This window comes from Lontra canadensis, unplaced genomic scaffold, assembly GCF_010015895.1.
Source record: "Lontra canadensis isolate GAN:19392208 unplaced genomic scaffold, GSC_riverotter_1.0 scaffold79, whole genome shotgun sequence".
Classification (NCBI taxonomy): domain Eukaryota; kingdom Metazoa; phylum Chordata; class Mammalia; order Carnivora; family Mustelidae; genus Lontra; species Lontra canadensis.
In genome coordinates, this window is record NW_022631073.1 from 5497468 (window position 1) to 5513890 (window position 16423).

Below are 16423 nucleotides of genomic sequence, written 5' to 3' on the forward strand. Positions count from 1 at the left end.
CGGAGTGCCAAGGAACAAGGGCCTGTGACCGTCTATGCTCTTGGCTTCGGGTATTCTCCATTTCCCAAGCAACTCAGACATTAGTCAGCAAACTGGCCCTAAGCTGAATGCACGGTTCCCAGTTAGAACCGACCTAGTTCCTATGGTCAGCTGCAAAGTCCACCTTCGAGAAGGGACTGTTGAGAATGTGAGTTTCTCCACATCTGGTTCCTGCCTGAGAAGGTCAGAGCGAAGGCAGGAAGTATTAACAGGACATTTTTTCCATGTAAGACGCACCCTCCCTTGGAAGACCCACAAGGATTATAAAGGAATTTACCACCCCAGGAAGGTGTGAATGGCCCTCACACTTTAGTGTCCTTTAGAATCCTCAGGAGAATGGTCTAGGAATGTAGAGCCCTGGGCTCTGGGAAGGGTGGGATCCAGAAATTTCTGTTTTTAACACGAAATCCAGGTCATTCTGATGCAGGTCTAAAACCCTGATCTGGAACGTCCAGACGGGTATTTTCCAAAAGCATGAACCAAGGAGGAGATGGCAGTGAAGCCAGAATGACGGGCCTGTGTTGAGAAAGCCAGAGCCAAGGGGCATGGGGAGGGGGAGGGGAGGCATGGTCAGAGAGGAGAGTGTCTGGGCCACTGTGTGCCAGGAAAGCTGAGAGATAGAGATGGAACAAAGGGGGCTCTTGTTCGATCCCTGAATTGCCTCATTGATCCTCACCACAGCTGTGTGAAGCACATGAGCCCTATTTTTCCAAAGAGAAAGTTCTGTGAGGCTCGATCCCTAGAGCAGGCTGCATGGGGATGAGGGAGCGGCGGAAGGAGGGTCTGTCTCAGTCATGTCCTAGTCTGAGGTTGTGCTTCCGGCTGGTGCTGGGGCATGGGGAGACAGGGGAGTAGCCCTTGTCCTGACAGCAGCAACTGGGAACCCAGGGCTGTTCAGGGTTGTCTGTAGACAAAGCCATCTGTGCCAGGATCGGGCGGTGAGAGGCCGTGATACACCTGTTCTGACTTGTCTCTCCATCTGCTTCAGGAAGATTTCCTTCCCATAGTTCTTGTACCAAGCGCCTCCTCCTGGTTCTTGGGTCCCACATGGGTCCTTACTTCCCACTGTCTGTGCTGTCCCACGTTGTCATCCCTCTCCTGTGGAGCAGAAGGATTAAAGCTGACTTAAAAAAAAAAAAAATTAAGGACCTACTCTGTGCCAGGAACTGCGCTAGGTGCTGGGGACACGGAGGTACTAAAGGCAGGATTCCTGGCTCTGCTTGTCATCCGGGGAGGGAGGCCAGCATCCCAGGGAGTGCCAAGTCAGGGCGTCTACACTGAGCTGTAGGCCCAGAAAACTCGGCAAGTCTGCACAGGGAAGGGGACATTTGGGCAAGTTTTTCATGGAAGGTTGGGAGTTTTCCATGACTGGGAGGAAAGGTGGGAATATGGGGCACACGTGGAGAAGTAGAAGGCATTCCAGGCAGAAGGACTGGCAACTCCTGGGGGGAGGCGTGAGAAAACCATACCTAAGTAGGACCCAATGGTCTCTAGAATTGCAGCTAACACTTGCAGGGAACCATACCTGAGAGGAGGGAGCCAGGCAGAGAAGGAGTTTCAGAAATTGGGTCTATGGCTAAGTATTCATTTGTACCATGAGGCCAGACATAGAACAGCTGACAAGGCAAGTACAGTTGCTGGAAAGCAATAAGGTGAACAATTCTCGGAGCTCACTCAGGGCCATGCATCGTTTAAGTTGCTCACCATCCAGAATAGAAAGACCTCACTGAGTAGAGGGTAAATTCAGTAGAGATTCTAGAAGGGTCACACCTTGGAAAGATGCTAAACTAGGTCTCGAGTAAAGGCTACTCCATATCCATCCCATAAGAATTTTAAAAACAATTCTTGAAAGAATCAGGTTCTTCCACAAGTAGTTTAATTGCCTGCCCAAACAATGTTCAACACTCTTTAAAGGATTACAGTAAAATTCAGCAAGCGATAATATAAAATTGAAAAATATCTAACATCCAGACCAAGTTCCCTAGACACTCAAAGGAACAGGAAGGTATGATTCTTAACCAGGAGAAATCATGGTTAATAGAAACAGATTTATAAATACAGTGATGATGGAACTAAAAAGCAAGGATTTTTTAAAAAGCTATTATAAAACTGTGGTTTTCCCTTTAGATTCACAGGTTTAAGGGAAGATATTACCATGATGGGGAAAGATATGGTTGATATAAAAATGAACCAAATAGAACTTAGAAGAAAGAAAAAGACTTTCTCTGAGGGGGGAATTTTAGAAGATGGGATTAACAGGAAATTGGATGTTACAGAAGAGAAGGTCAGTGAAATTTCTAAATGGAAGAGAAAAAGAGAAAGAGGAGAGGAAGGGAAGGGGGAGGGGAGAGAGAGAGTCAGAGAGAGAGAACCGAACCCGAGTGACCTACAGGACAACAATATCAAGAGATCCAACATACATATAATTAGAATCTCAGGAAGTGGGGAGGGGAGGAGGGTAGAAAAATGTTTTGGAGAAATAATAGCTGAAATTTTTCCAAATGTAATGGGACATATGTCAAAGCATTGCTTGTCAAGTACATGTTTATAGCTTGGCCCAAGCTGTGTTAAATAGTATATATTTCCATGTTTCCCAGTGGTGGTCACTGGGTTATCAATCAGCATTCTCTGGTGCAACGAATATGTTTGTTTCTTTGTGGTCACACTGCATAATTAACTGAGGCAGTTTTCTTATTTATTTATGGCTGAGATGATATCATTTTAGTGTAGGATTGTTTCAGCTCTGATGGACTAGGAGAAAAGGGGAAAGCAATCTGGCAGAGGCTCTCTGTGATTTTTCTATTCCTATAAAACAAATGATATAACTGGCTTAGGGTGACACCTATTTATTATTTCACAGTTTTGTAGGTCAGAAATCCTGGTGTGGGTTAGCTGGCCCCTCTGCTGAGGTCTCTCCAGGCTGAGCCGAGGTGTCACATGAGGCTGCGAGGCTCAGGGGCCTCTTCCAACATCACTGGCGATTGTTCACACTCAGTTCCTTGTGGCTGGAGGACTGAGTCCCCATTTTGTAGGTGGCCTTCAACTGTCACTCTCAGCTCCTGGAAACTGTCCTCAGGTCCTTGCCACGTGACTCCAGTCATAGGCAGTTCGCAACATGTTTGCTTAATTTTTTCATGGCCAAAAGGACAATCTGCTGCTTTGAATCTCTCGGACTTCTTTTGGAGAGACACCTGATTAGGTCAGGCCCACCTGGTATCATCTCCCTTTGATTAACTCAACATCAGCTGATTAGTATCCTTAATTATACAGGCAAAACCCTTCTGCCAGAGAATATAACTTAATTGTGGAAGTGAGAGCCCATCACACTCACGGGCTCTGCTCACACTGAAAGGAGAGAGAATGTATGAGGCATGTGCACCGAGGGGTGGGAAGCTAGGGGGCTGTCTTAGCATTTTCCTACACTATATTATAAATTTTTGTATCTGTGCAGAAAAGGAAATAGAAGGAGGCCTTAGAATTGTAAGCACATAGTTGGAACCTCTGTCTAGGAGGTCCAGAGGACAGGTGCCCTTAATCGCTTCTAGCTTACCGCTCTGCCCTCAGCACCAGGTGACCTTTAGGAGCATTGTGGGACACATGTGTGAGTGAACGCATCCATGGATGAATATGGATACACAAAAGTGTGAGATGTGTTTGAGATGAAAATCTGAAGCCATTATGAGTGATGGTTGCTGACCTTGTACATGCAAGGGATCTGCCTCTGATTCAATTCCGTGCTTGTATCAGGCTCCCTCCAGACTCCCTTCAGCCTCCCTCATTTGCGGTGATCAACAGACCTTGGCTTTAGGTATCCCAAGTGAAGGTCCAAAATGGAGGTCCCTTGTTTCATTACCCTTTTCATTAATCAAATACCAAATAGAGACATTATCTAATTTTCTCTCTGGAGTTCTAATTTATATCCCTTCTCCATCCAGAAAGGACTTCAAGACAGCTCCAAAAATAAGTACGTTGGAGAACATCCAGAGTTTAGGAATAATAATTTGTCAAGAGAAAAAATTGGGCTGAAGACAAATGGAGGAATTATTTTCTTAAGGTAGACAACAAATTGCTTGCCATTTTCTATTGAAGACAAGAAGCTTCTTCCCAGCAAAGCAGCCTGTAGCCAGCGGTGAGCAGGTCACCCCAAAGAGTTACTCTCTGGCAGGACTCAGATGCCTCTGATCCAGCCCTCTGGTTACACAGTTTGTGAAACCCGTGATTTTAGCTACACAGGTGCTCAGCTCCTCACTAATGAGCTCCGGACACGGCTGGCTTCTAGGCACTTGGTTCTGGTTAGTGGCTTTGCTTTGCTCCCTGGAGCCGGAGGACTCCTTCTGCGGTGATTGGAGCTCGGCCCTGTGTGCCAGAGGGATAGGGTCGTGGCTGATGGATATGCAGAGAGGGGCCCAGGATCATAGGGGAGATGCAGTGTGCTCCAGTGTGCGTTGTTTGTTCCTCACCACTGACGTCATGTTCAGGGAAGATGCCTCATTGTATCTCCAGGGCACATGTGCCGCCGTGCTAGCTACCAGACACCCAGGAAACAGCAGTATGAAGACTTTCTGGGGAAGAGTTCCACGATAAATGGCCACTTTCTCAGTCTTGGCTATGTAGTTCGTGGGGCCCAGTGCCAAAGGAACATGTGGTCCTTATGTTAGAATGGCGGGGAGATATATAGTCATTCAAGGTACCGAAGTGTCTTTTTCTCTCCTTCCACTGTCTTCTCTTGATTTGTCCTGGTGGTTTTTAATGTGTTCTTTAATATTGGCTTAAGTAAAGAAAAATTAAGATCTTAAATTATTACCACGAATTTAACAATCATCTTTATACTTCATAATGCCATTTTAGCACAAATATAAAAGCATTTAACTCATGTGGAATCACTAAGATGGTAGTTTTTATTGCACTAATCCCATACGTGCCAGTATGTGTCTCCTTCTCCCTAGAGCAATGGAAACACAGCAAAAATCAACTCAAACTTTTATTTCATTCCATGATATAATCTTATTTTTTAAAAAAGATTTTACTTATTTAATTTGACAGACAGAGATCACAAGTAGGCAGAGAGGCAGGCAAGAGAGAGAGGAGGAAGCAGGATCCCTGCTGAGCAGAGAGCCCGATGCGGGACTCGATCCCAGGACCTTGAGACCATGACCTGAGCTGAAGGCAGAGGCTTAATCCACTGAGCCACCCAGGCGCCCCCATGATATAACCTTATTTGACCAACACTCTGTACCTTCAGTTTCTTGCTGGGTGAGGAAGGGCTGAGAGAAAAAGGGGCTATGAGAGTCCTTCTCTCCCTCTCCTTCTGAGGTGTCGTGTGCAGCACATGTGGGTGGCTAACACAGGGATGCAACATGAGTGAGAGGCTGTGGTCGGGTTGCTTGGTCACACGTGTTCCCAGAAATCCACTGCCTTCTTTCTGCATTTGAAGTAAGTCTGTTTCCAGTAGGGAGCGTGGCCTCTTGGGAATGTCATCATTCAGCTTATTTGATCTTAGATGTGATTTGCTTACCTTATATTCCCTTTGAGTCTTGTTGAACTTCCATGCATGGTAGGCTCATTAGAATCCCATGAGCGAGGGGCACCTGGGCACTGCCTGTGACCGGAGCATCAGGGAAATCAGCAAGCACACACCTTGCACCTGTCTTCTGCCCACAGGCGTCCTCCACTGTCCTCTGGGATTTCATGTACGAAACACAAGTTCAAAGATAAGATTATTTTTAAAATCCAGAGTCCATAAATTGGGCTTCATCAGCATGAAAACCTTGTGTGCATCAGAGGACATTACCAACACAGCACAAGGAAACCCACCTACTAGGTGGGTGAACCTGGAGCATGTGAGGCTGAGTGAAAGAAGCCGTCGCAAAAAGACAGGTGTTGACTGACCCCACTTTCACGAAGTCAGTGGAGTAGTGAAATCCACGGAGACAGGAAGTACACTGGTGCTACCAGGGGCTATGGGGGCAGGGAGAATGGGAAATGAGTGTTTAATGGTACAGGTTTGCAGTTTGTGGGGGTGGAAAAGTTCTGGAGACAGACGGTGGTGATGATCACGCAACATGATGAATGTACTTGGTTTTAGTGAGTTATGCACTTAAAATGCTAAATTTTATGCTACGTATATTTTACCACAATTAAAAGGAATTCAAGATGGCAACCTCAAACCTGCTTGTGGCTCTTCTGAGTACACGCTCTGCGGTGCTGCCTGCATCTCACACCTGTGAAGCTGGTCCTGTGCTAACTTGTGTTTATAAATGCATAAGGTGGGGCGCCTCGGTGGCTCAGTTGGTTGAGTGTCTTCGATTCAGGTCATGATCTTGGAGTCCCGGGATCAAGTCCTGCATGGGAGAAGCAGGGAGTCAGCTTCTCCCTCTGACCCTGCTCCTTCTCATGCTCTCTCTTTAAAAAAAAAAAAATGCATAAGGTGATTCTCTTTCACTAGATGATGAGATCTCTGAGGTCAGGGTCCCTGTCTTATTTCTCTCAGTAACTCTGTGTTGAATTGAAACTCTAACCTACATTGAAGCTTGTTCATGATACATTTAAAAAAATGGAGCCTTATGTATAATTTACATACATTAATATTCATACATTTTATAAGTGTACAGTTCATTTTGTTTTGACAAATGCATAGAGTCATGTAACCAGCACCGAATCACGATGTAGGGCATAGCCACGACCCAGAAAGTTCCCTGGTGCCCTTGGTACTCAATACCTTCCCTCAGCTCTGCTTCCGGCAGCCACTGATCTGCTTTCTGCCACTTAACTTATGCCAGGTCTGGCATGTCTTTAACTGAAATCATGCAGTATGCTGTTGTGTGTGTGTGTGTGTGACTTGTAGTAAGTTTCCATTACAACTTTCGGCATCTTAGTTAAATGGATCATGCTGTATTGGGACAGCAGAGAGGCGAGGGCTCAGGCCCTGATGCAGGTGCACGTAAAATTTTTATCTTAACTCTACCCTTTCTTAACTCTTACCCTGACTTTGCGTGAACTCTCACCTTCTCCAGGATCAAATGCTTCCTATACAAAGTGGAGTTAATAATAGTCCCCTGCCTTCATGCCGTGCATTTGCTGGGGTTGAAGAAAGCGGTGGACGGAAAGCGCTCAGGACAGAGCTGGGCTTATAGCAATAGCTCAGTAACACTTAGCTGTTTATCATCCTATCATTGATGCCATCATGAACAAGAATCCCAGGCACGCGGGTTGCTCCTCTCTAGCATGGCAATATCATGGTACCTTCCTTCTGATGTTGCCATGGAGATTACTTAATGCCTGTGAAGCATTTTGTACAGTGCCTGGCACATGGTAAGCACTCTCTTGAGTCGCTGTGGATATCATTCTGTTCTGTAGCCATTAAGGACCCAATTCTGCTATTCCTCACTAAGTCAAAGTCATCACCTTCTCTAATTGTGAGATGGTGTGAAAGGGCCCCATTTAGACTGCTTTCTGCCAGTCTAGGTAAAAAACACCGTTGCAAACAGCAGCCACGGGTATGAGATAGTAAGTTCTTTCTCCCGCAGGCCCAAGGGAGGAGCTCCACGTGAACAGGGGAGCCGAAGAACAGGAAATACCCTAGTCCCTCTTTGTTTGTTGTGTCTGTTCTTTTGAAAGAAGAAAAATGACAGCGATTGAGTTAAGAGTCAGAGGGTGGAGTGGGCAATCGAGTCCTCCCGACTCCCTGAGGTATTCAGAAGGGAAGTCTGGGTCGTGCTCGAAGTAGTTTGGGGCTCTAACTGAGGGAGAGTAGTCAGAGACCGCAAACAGTTCCTGGGGAAAAGGTGTCCACCTGGTACAAGAAATGGATTCGGCTTCTGGCCTCATCAGCTCACATTTTCGAGTAAGGAAAGAATGTTGCAAATGATAGGAAACATAATAGAACACGCGGAAAGGAATACTTAAGGAAGCAGGGGAAATCGACCTCTTTGATATACAAAATAGTTCAGCTCAATTTGACTCTGTGACTGGGTAATTAACATGCCCATATTACAGCATTATTTTCCCCCCACGCCTGATGTTTGCATAGAAATCTCCAGCCAAGTGCCTCGTCATTGCTGTTCTCATTTATCCCTGCAAACAGATAGGGGCTGAAGTCACCCTAGCGGGAAAACGGAGAGTGAACTCTCCGTGGACCACTTCTCATTAGGCAGCTGGGGGAAGCTGCTTTCCAGGAGTCTTACAGGAGGAGGAATGATCAAAATAATGCATCCTCCTTACAGCCTGCTTTGCCTTATTTCCAAACCAGAACCCCACCAGACACCACCCTTGACAACAAAAGTGAAGGAGAAGCAAGGAGAGAGGGAGGCATCTTCCTGCCGATCCTAACAAGGGAACAGTCCCGCCATTTGCAATCAGATAAGGGATATTATCTCCATAATAAAAGGCAATTGAGAATCTAAATGAAAAATCTAAGGCTTTTCATGCTGATTTATTTTAGATTAGAAAAAGTTAAACCAGATGTAAACATGAAGAGATGAAGCATGAAGAGGGAACCATGGTAGAGTGATACATCTCAGTTTTGAGTTATGATAGGTGCAGAGCGGCGTTAACCAGAAAATACACTGTCGATCCCTAAACTGCTCTGATGTTAATTACTGTTGCAGAAGAGAATTCATAAGATTGAGTACAAACGTGCAGTGCTGGCAAAGATCAATCACGCATCCAGATTAGCCACGGAGAGTATATTCCAGCCCCCATAGGCTGCGTTAACCCTGTGGCACTCGATGCTGGGACGTGCCCTATACAGTGCTGTCTGCCTTCTAGTAGGATCGCCAACATTGGATGCTGAAAATAAATGGCCCTGGTTTTTTTTGGAGCCCGACAATGTCTGCCATCATCTTAAAGAGAAGACCCAGACAAAATCCACCCTTGGTCTTTGATCCTTGGGCTATGAACAGATTTGGAATCTCCCCTCTGTTTTCTCTGTAGACCCTACTTGCGTCCAGCAGAGGCAGAGTGAAGAGGTATTGGAGGCAGGGTGCTGGGTAGATTAGAAGTTCCCGGCTGTTTCTCTTCTCTCTCCTTTCCTTTCTCTTCATTTGGTCCCTGTTTTACTTGCTCAGTGCTTTACAAAGCCCTGATCACCCCTACACACATACACACACACACACACACACACACACGCATGAACTACACACCCATGCACATGCATACACACACACATGCACACACATGTGCTAACATGGGCAATGTTGAGAACAGTATGTTCTAGTTGGAGAGGGTCCTGGCTCTGGCATTTAGTAGCTCTGTGACCTGAGCAAATTACTGAATGTCTCCATGCTCCAGGGCTCGCATCCATAAAATGCAAAGATACTGATGATCTCCTGGGAACTGGATGAGGGGCTAGATATGGAAAACCTGAACCCAGGGATCGGCAAGTTTATTAAATGTCTGTTGTACCAAGCCACAATTCTCCACCCAGAACTCTTGGGGCCAAATGTGATTCAGCAATGATTTCTTAATTTTATTTCCGCAGGTAACGCTGCACAACATTTCTAGCGGGATTTGAGGTAGCACCCTGTAATTAAGCTCACTGATGTTTTTGCAATAAAATGTATGAATATTCACACTAAGTGGAATAAATTAATATTATAAATAGCCTCAGGTTAGTTCAGGTAAGGTTTGGCTGTCAGATTAGTTTTGTATAAACTCAGAGAAGAAAAACCTCTCGGAGTTCAGAGCTTTATGGATTTTAGAATTGCAGATAAGGGATTATGGATTCATAATGAGGACTCAGCTATCTCGAAGGGCGAATTGGTAAACAACAGAACCAGCAAAAACAATAGCATATTTGCTCATTAGGGCCCAGCTATTATGGCCGGACTTGGGAGGATCAAGGAGGAGAACATGAGAGCTGCCTTGTAAAGTGTTTAGTCTTCTACAAATGGATGGTTCTAGTATTACTGTATCCATGATGTTCAGATCTCGCTGGTGCTCAGCTTCCAGCTCCTGATGGAATCCATAGATCCTATTGTGGTCAGTGTCGTCAGTGTCCCCGTTGGTGTCAGACAGAGTTTCTGCTGGTGGTGCTGGTAAGTCTGGACCCTGTAAGGATAGCAAGTGGTGAGGTGGCATGGAAGGAATGCCAGCCCTGGGGCCAGGAGGGCTGGTGCTGGGAGTCAGAGCCCCGTTTTCTTGTCTGTGGGCACCGAGGTCTCTCACACTCTCTGGATCTTTGTTTCTTTATGAAATAAGAAGTCTACTTGTTCTGCCCACATCTCAGGGGCTTTGGAGAGTCAGAAGGAGGGAATGGGTATAAAAGAGCTTTGCGAGCTGGAACATCCCTTATGAGTGTGAGGGGTCATGTTTCTTTTAATGTCCTTGACCCTAATCGCAGTGTTTGTTCTCAAGGAGTATTCTTGATTGCCTCATTTCCAGTCTGCTCTCCTTCCACTTGCTTTACTTTAACTGAACATTAAGCACTCACTGGTCTTGTTCAAAAATCACTAAAACTTCCCCATCACCTAGGAAATAATATCCAAGTTAGCATAGCATTCAAGGCTGCCCGTGACACGTTGTTATGGTCTGTAGCTGTGGAGACTGCGGCTCGGACCGTGAACACTGTTATCATGTTAATGGATGCATTAACACGTGTGCTCTGACCTACGGAGCTATTCCCTGGTGTTGGATATTTCAGAAGCCTCTGACGCTTAGCCATTATGAACGGCGCTGCAAAAATGTCTTTGGGAATAGAGTTTTAACTGTATGTGGGATGGGTAAAAACTCAAGGATTTTAAGCTGGGAGGGACATAACCAGCTTTGCTTTATGGAAACATGGCTGGTGATGAGGTGGAGGCTGGAGGCCGCTGGGCTGAGAATGGGGAGGTTGCCGTGGTCTGGGCCTTTAGGACGGGGGTTGGGGAGAGGGAGCTGGAGCCCAAATGGAGAGGCATTTCAGAAAGGTAACCAATGGGGGTTGTGGTAGGATACAGCCATGGAGTGGGCACTGAGGGGGCCACTGGAGAGCACAGTGAGAAGCATTTCGGGGACACAGATCACAGCGGCTCTGTCTAGATTGTGGTAAACTGAGGACTGATGGGGGGTGAGGAAATGGGACAGAGTCAGTGTGGCCATCCTCTCCAAGATTTGCTGTGAGTGAGAAGGCGAAGGGAGGAAGGTAATGTGTGTGAGAGGGAGGTTTTGTTTTTGTTTTGTTTTGTTTTGTTTTTGTGTTTTCGAGGGGAGAGCTGGGGGAGAGGGAGAGGAGAGAGAGAGAGAGAATCTTAAGCAGACCCACGCCTAGCCGTGAGTCCGATGGGGGGCTCGATCTCACAACCCTGAGATCGTGACCTGAGTGAAAGTCAAGAATCAGAGGCTTAACCGACTGAGCTACCCAGGTGCCCCTGGTTTTGTTTTTGAGAAAGGTTTGGACATAGTTAGAAGTGTGAGGAAGGCCGAGTTGAAGACTGAGGACAGAATGAGGATCCTTGAGGGGTGTCACCTCCAAGAAGACAGGAGAGTAGATTCCAAAGGGCATTGAACAGAATTTATCCTAGAGAAGAGGCTTTGCTTTCATTCGTTTGTTCGTTCCTTCCTTCCTTCATTCTTCCATCTTTTTTTTTTTTCCAATACATATTTATTGAGAGTCTACTATATGTCTGGCCTATACTAGCAGCTAGGAATACATTGGCAAGAAAGGCTAAATAATTTTATTCTAAGAGCGGTTAGTATCTAGGGCAGAAGCAGACATCAATTATAGGTTCACATGAATTCATACAGATTTACAGTCCAAGGTGCAAGTGCTGAAGGACGGGAGTGCTTCTAAAATCTTAAAAAACAGGAAACTGGTTTTGAGATGGGTGTCTACAGACACTCCCATGATCAGATCATGTGAGCCAAGATCCAGAAGAGGACCAAGGAAACAACATGCTTTGCAGCTGAAACGGCATGTGCAAAGGCCCTGTAGTCAGGGAGAGAATTTGTATTCAGGGGGCCAAGGGAAGCTCTTACAGAGTGTGTGTCTAGAGAGAGGTGTCTGGTAATACCACAGAGATTCCCTAGTGCAGACCACACAGGACCCTCTTGTTACTTTGTCCTCGGGGCAAAAACTGTTGCTGTTCTATAGGAAGCCAGTATAATGAACAACCAGCAGAAAGCAGAGCCAAAGCCAAGTCTTCCCAGGATGTCACTATTGGATTGAGACCTGTATTGATGACAGATTCCTGAATCCCCCGTCACTGGGAATTCTTGGATTGGTGGTACCCTGCACCAGTGTACAGGGTCAGCCTATACAAGATGGTTCCAGGTTTTGATGATGCAGAGGGCTGTGGGGCCTAGTCAGCTTGCCATCCGCTGGCAGTTGCTAGGACCCCAGAGAGAGAGAGGACGACCCTCATTCCAAACCATTGCTGTTCAGTATTTGTTACTTGTTACTTCACCGTGGGGTTGGGGCTCTCGACTAGGACTGCGCGGTCAATCAGAACTTGCTGGATAAAAATTAATCATGAGTTGTCATGTCCCAGGGTAATGAAGTTACTGAATTTGATAGCATTACTTTAAAAAACGGACATAAATATCTTTCTTAAAAGAGCCAGACAAGGCAACAGGCTAGGAAATGGGAAGCTTAAAATCTTTGCTCAGCCAGAGGGGTCTTCGGCACATCTGTTCCCCCTTCTCCCAAGGTGGGTTCCAGACCCACCTGCTTGATCATGTTTAAAGCAACAGGGAGATGCTTCTGCTGCTGAATTTGGAATTTAAATCATTCTCATCCTGACATCTAATATTGCTGCACTTTTACTTCCTTCCTGAAAACTTTTCATGGGTTTCTGGTATTCCCTCTGACATGTCCATTGTAAGAACTCATACTTCATGTCGCTCCCAGGCAACCACAGAGCAGAGAAGCCCAGGGAGTGGCAGAGAACCGTGCCTGACTCCCCAGATCTTAGCCCCACCCTGCTCTGGGCTCCACTGCTTTTCTCTGTCCCCACATTGGCTGCCCGGATGCTGGCGATGAGAAGGGCCAATGTGGGAAATGTACAATGGAAAGCTTAACTCCGCTTGGGACTAAGAAGTTAACTGAGATTCAGAACGGGAGACTGTGCTTACAGCAGGGGTTGGCAAAGTTACTCCTTAGCGCTAAGGGAGAGTCCTGGGGTGAGCCCACAGCTGGTGGGCAAGGGGCAGACCCAGGGTGGAACGAGGCGCTCTGGAGTCCGATTGTAGATTGAGAAGCCCAAACCAAAGTTCTCACCCACAGCCAGCTGCTTTTGGAATAAAGGTACAAAACAAATCTTTGCCTTTTGGCAGAGAATGTCCGCATCATAGTCATACTTGCAGAGAGCGGAACACTTTTGTATATATTAATCTTATTTTCACTGGGCCTTGAAGGCTAATTCCTGAAATTTGATTGCTTGTGTTTAATCAATTCATCAATATTTATTGAATGTCCAATTTTAGCTCAACAACCATTCAGCATTATGATGGGAGAGAAAAGAAATATTAGGTGTGGTCCTTTGCTCTGCTGGCAAAATCTGCGGCAAAATCCGCATTAGGTGATTATGGTTTTTCTCCCTCCCCTCCTCCTCCTTGTGCATTTTGAAATTGTCAGAAACCCACCCTTTATTCATTTGCAGAGTTAACACAGGAGAACATGGAAATAAGTCTTCATTAAAACCCGAGTTCTTTCTTAGGAGATGGGAGAGATTCTAGAGACGTTTCTGGATGCTTTAAAAATAACAATGCACATTATTGAAGATTTTATATCTGGCAAATTAAAATATAAAACTGGGAAGGATTCTGTTTATCTTCCAGATCCACAGTCGGCTCTTCTCGTCCCCCAAAGATCATTCTGCTTGGGAAAGAAATGAAGGTCTTTCAAACACAGGTAACGAGCTGGGCTTGACCCGGTGGCATTCCCATTCAAGGTTTTATTTGCTGTCTCTCTCTTTTATTTTTTATTAATAACGAAATGTGCTTTGGAGCCTCATCTCCCCCCACCCCAAGATGATAGCTCAGTGGCTCTGACAAGATTTGAAGCTGATTTGAATTTCTAAACACCCAGGCTTTTAGGTTGGCCGTCTCTGAAAAAGCAAACAATGCAGAAGAAATATCGGTTGCCTCAGGTAGTGCGTTTGGGACCCAAGATTGCTGCACACGGTGGAGGTTTGGGCCAACGTGGTGCAGGGTTCCGCCAGGAATGAGTAATGGGACAAATATGGAATATTCTCGCATCGGAGCAGCCACAATTTAAGTGTAGGCATCGTCTCTGCGCCTTCATAAATCATTTGTTGGGAAGCTTCAGTTCACAGCCCCTACACGGTTCCCACACCAGCGAGGTGGTTACAGTTCATAACTTTTATTAAGTTTGTTAACATAAGTGGTGTGGAAACAAGCTTGTTTTTCGCGTGTCTGTGAGAGGAATCAGATGGTAGTTTAGGTCCCATTTTCTGATGACACTGTAAAAAGACTGAGCTTAACAGAGTATTTCAATTTGGAGACTCTAGCAAAAACTAAGTTCTAAAAGCATGTTCTCATGGACCAAATTTTATTTTTCATCTTCGTCTTATTAATTTGTAAATGTGGCAGGTGACTTGGTTTCTATGAAAAATATCCGTGTGTACATGTGCATGCTTGTGTGTGTGTGTGTGTGATTATACGCATGCATAGCTTCTCTCTTCCGTTACCCCTTACTGCCCGCCCATATCAAAGGTATCAGGGACCTGATAACTCTCCGTAACTGACACAGTCAGCCCAAGACAAGGATATGATTTGAAAGAAGCTTTCCTAGTTGATACTTCCTGGAGCCCCAAAGCATGGTTTCTAGCTTATTCTTTAATAGTGTCATGAATTTCGTTTGGACCCTTTGAAAACCTAGCCCAGAAATTGCTTGTGGTGAGAACATGAGTCCCCTGGTAGGTGTTTCTGGTGGCCTGAACGGCAGGCTCGTGAAGCGGATCTGCCCACCCGCGCCCCACAGTGGGGGTTGGGGACGTTGAGAAGGATGTTGTATTTTCCTCAGAGCACTCGAGGTCGTGGAGAGAACAGTTTGTCCTGGGTGACCTAGGTGTGGACATGTCAGTCTGCTTTTCCTTAGGATGAGCTTAGCTCGCAATGGGCCTAATTGGGCGCTTCTGCGGTGGACGTCCACTCACGAGGTACTTAGCCGCTTAATGACTTAGAAACCTCACACGTGCTGGCCCAGAGGCCACAGGTTAACATCCGGGCTGCAGGGGATGTGCCCAAGCAAGTCCGGGCGAGGAGGAGATACAGATATTCCGGCTTTTTCCCTCCCTTCCCTCTTCTCCCCATTTCCCTTCCCTCCTTTCTTTATTTTTCTTTCTTTTTAAATCTGTATTTTCCAAGTTTTAATTATAGAAAGATACTTAAAGGTTGTGATAACTCTTGGGCATTCTCGTATAGAAGGCAAGCAGTTGTTAAAGAAAAAAAATCACTCATAACGCTGATTAAAGAGGGTGAAAGAGAGAGATTTTATTCAGGGAGACCGCTACATGGGGTCTTCGAGGAGGAAAGAGAGTCTGCCCCCCCTTCGAATATAAGGAAAAGTAGGAATTCACTGCCAAGGAGCAGGATGGGGGTCCATGGATGGAAAAAGTCTACGAGGTAAGGGGGGTTGGCTCAGTTGGCTTGACAGGTGCGGGATGAGGAATTTGATCAGATATCAAGGGTGGGGATTTTTTTTCTAAATGGAACCAGCAGGATTCTTTCTAAAAGTGGACTAAATAGGCCAAGGACAGAGCCCAAGGGTGGTGAGGCCTCGTCAGATCGAGTTCTCGGAGAAGCCTGACTCTGGGTGGATCAAGGCGAGTGTCTGTCAGAGTCAGGCTCCTGCTTCCCCGGCTGGCCGACGCTCCGGGGGGCCATCCGGGCTCTGTGCATCTGGCTGCAAGGCCATTCCCATCTGTTAAAGAAAAATGACACTGTTAACTGGTCTAAAATGACCAGACTTGGGAGCTATTGCAGGAGAGAATGTCAACCCCAGTGGAGAACTGAGCTCAACTCTGAAGGCAGCCGGGGCAGCTCGGGGTCTGCAGCCGGTCATTGTGGGGGACGCGGTGCCTACAACATTACCAGGGAGAGCTCGATTGGTGTCAGGGGTGGGGGAAAGTCCTTTAAACCGGCTCAGCAGGGTTCTCTCTAAATCTGGGCTCAGCAGCATTCTTTGCTAAAACTGGACTTGACAGGCTCCCGGAGGCCCAGAGGAGCCTGGCTCAAGTTGGGTCAAGGAGGGCACGTGGACACATCTCTTTTCTGAAAACTGGCCCGAGCAGCCACCTGTGCCCTCAGGGCTCTCTGTGGTCCGGTTTGGTGGCTTGGGGAAGAGCAGGAGTTTGCTTTGGGCATGAAAGTCCCTGCCCCACCATCCTGAGAGGGGCCCAGCACGAGGATGAGACCTGGATCAGTCTTCTCTGTGGCCTTGGGGGCC

The 16423-nt window shown here is 46.4% G+C and overlaps 1 protein-coding gene across 1 annotated transcript in view; it reads left to right on the forward strand.

Annotated features, from left to right (window-relative positions):
• The window catches only part of CUNH10orf90 (chromosome unknown C10orf90 homolog), a 204226-nt gene that overhangs the window by 5696 nt on the left and 182107 nt on the right, over positions 1-16423 (forward strand). The window contains exon 2 of the mRNA XM_032882095.1: positions 13792-13864. Within this exon, the coding sequence (XP_032737986.1) occupies positions 13792-13864 (73 nt within the window). The remainder of the gene's footprint in view (positions 1-13791; positions 13865-16423) is intronic.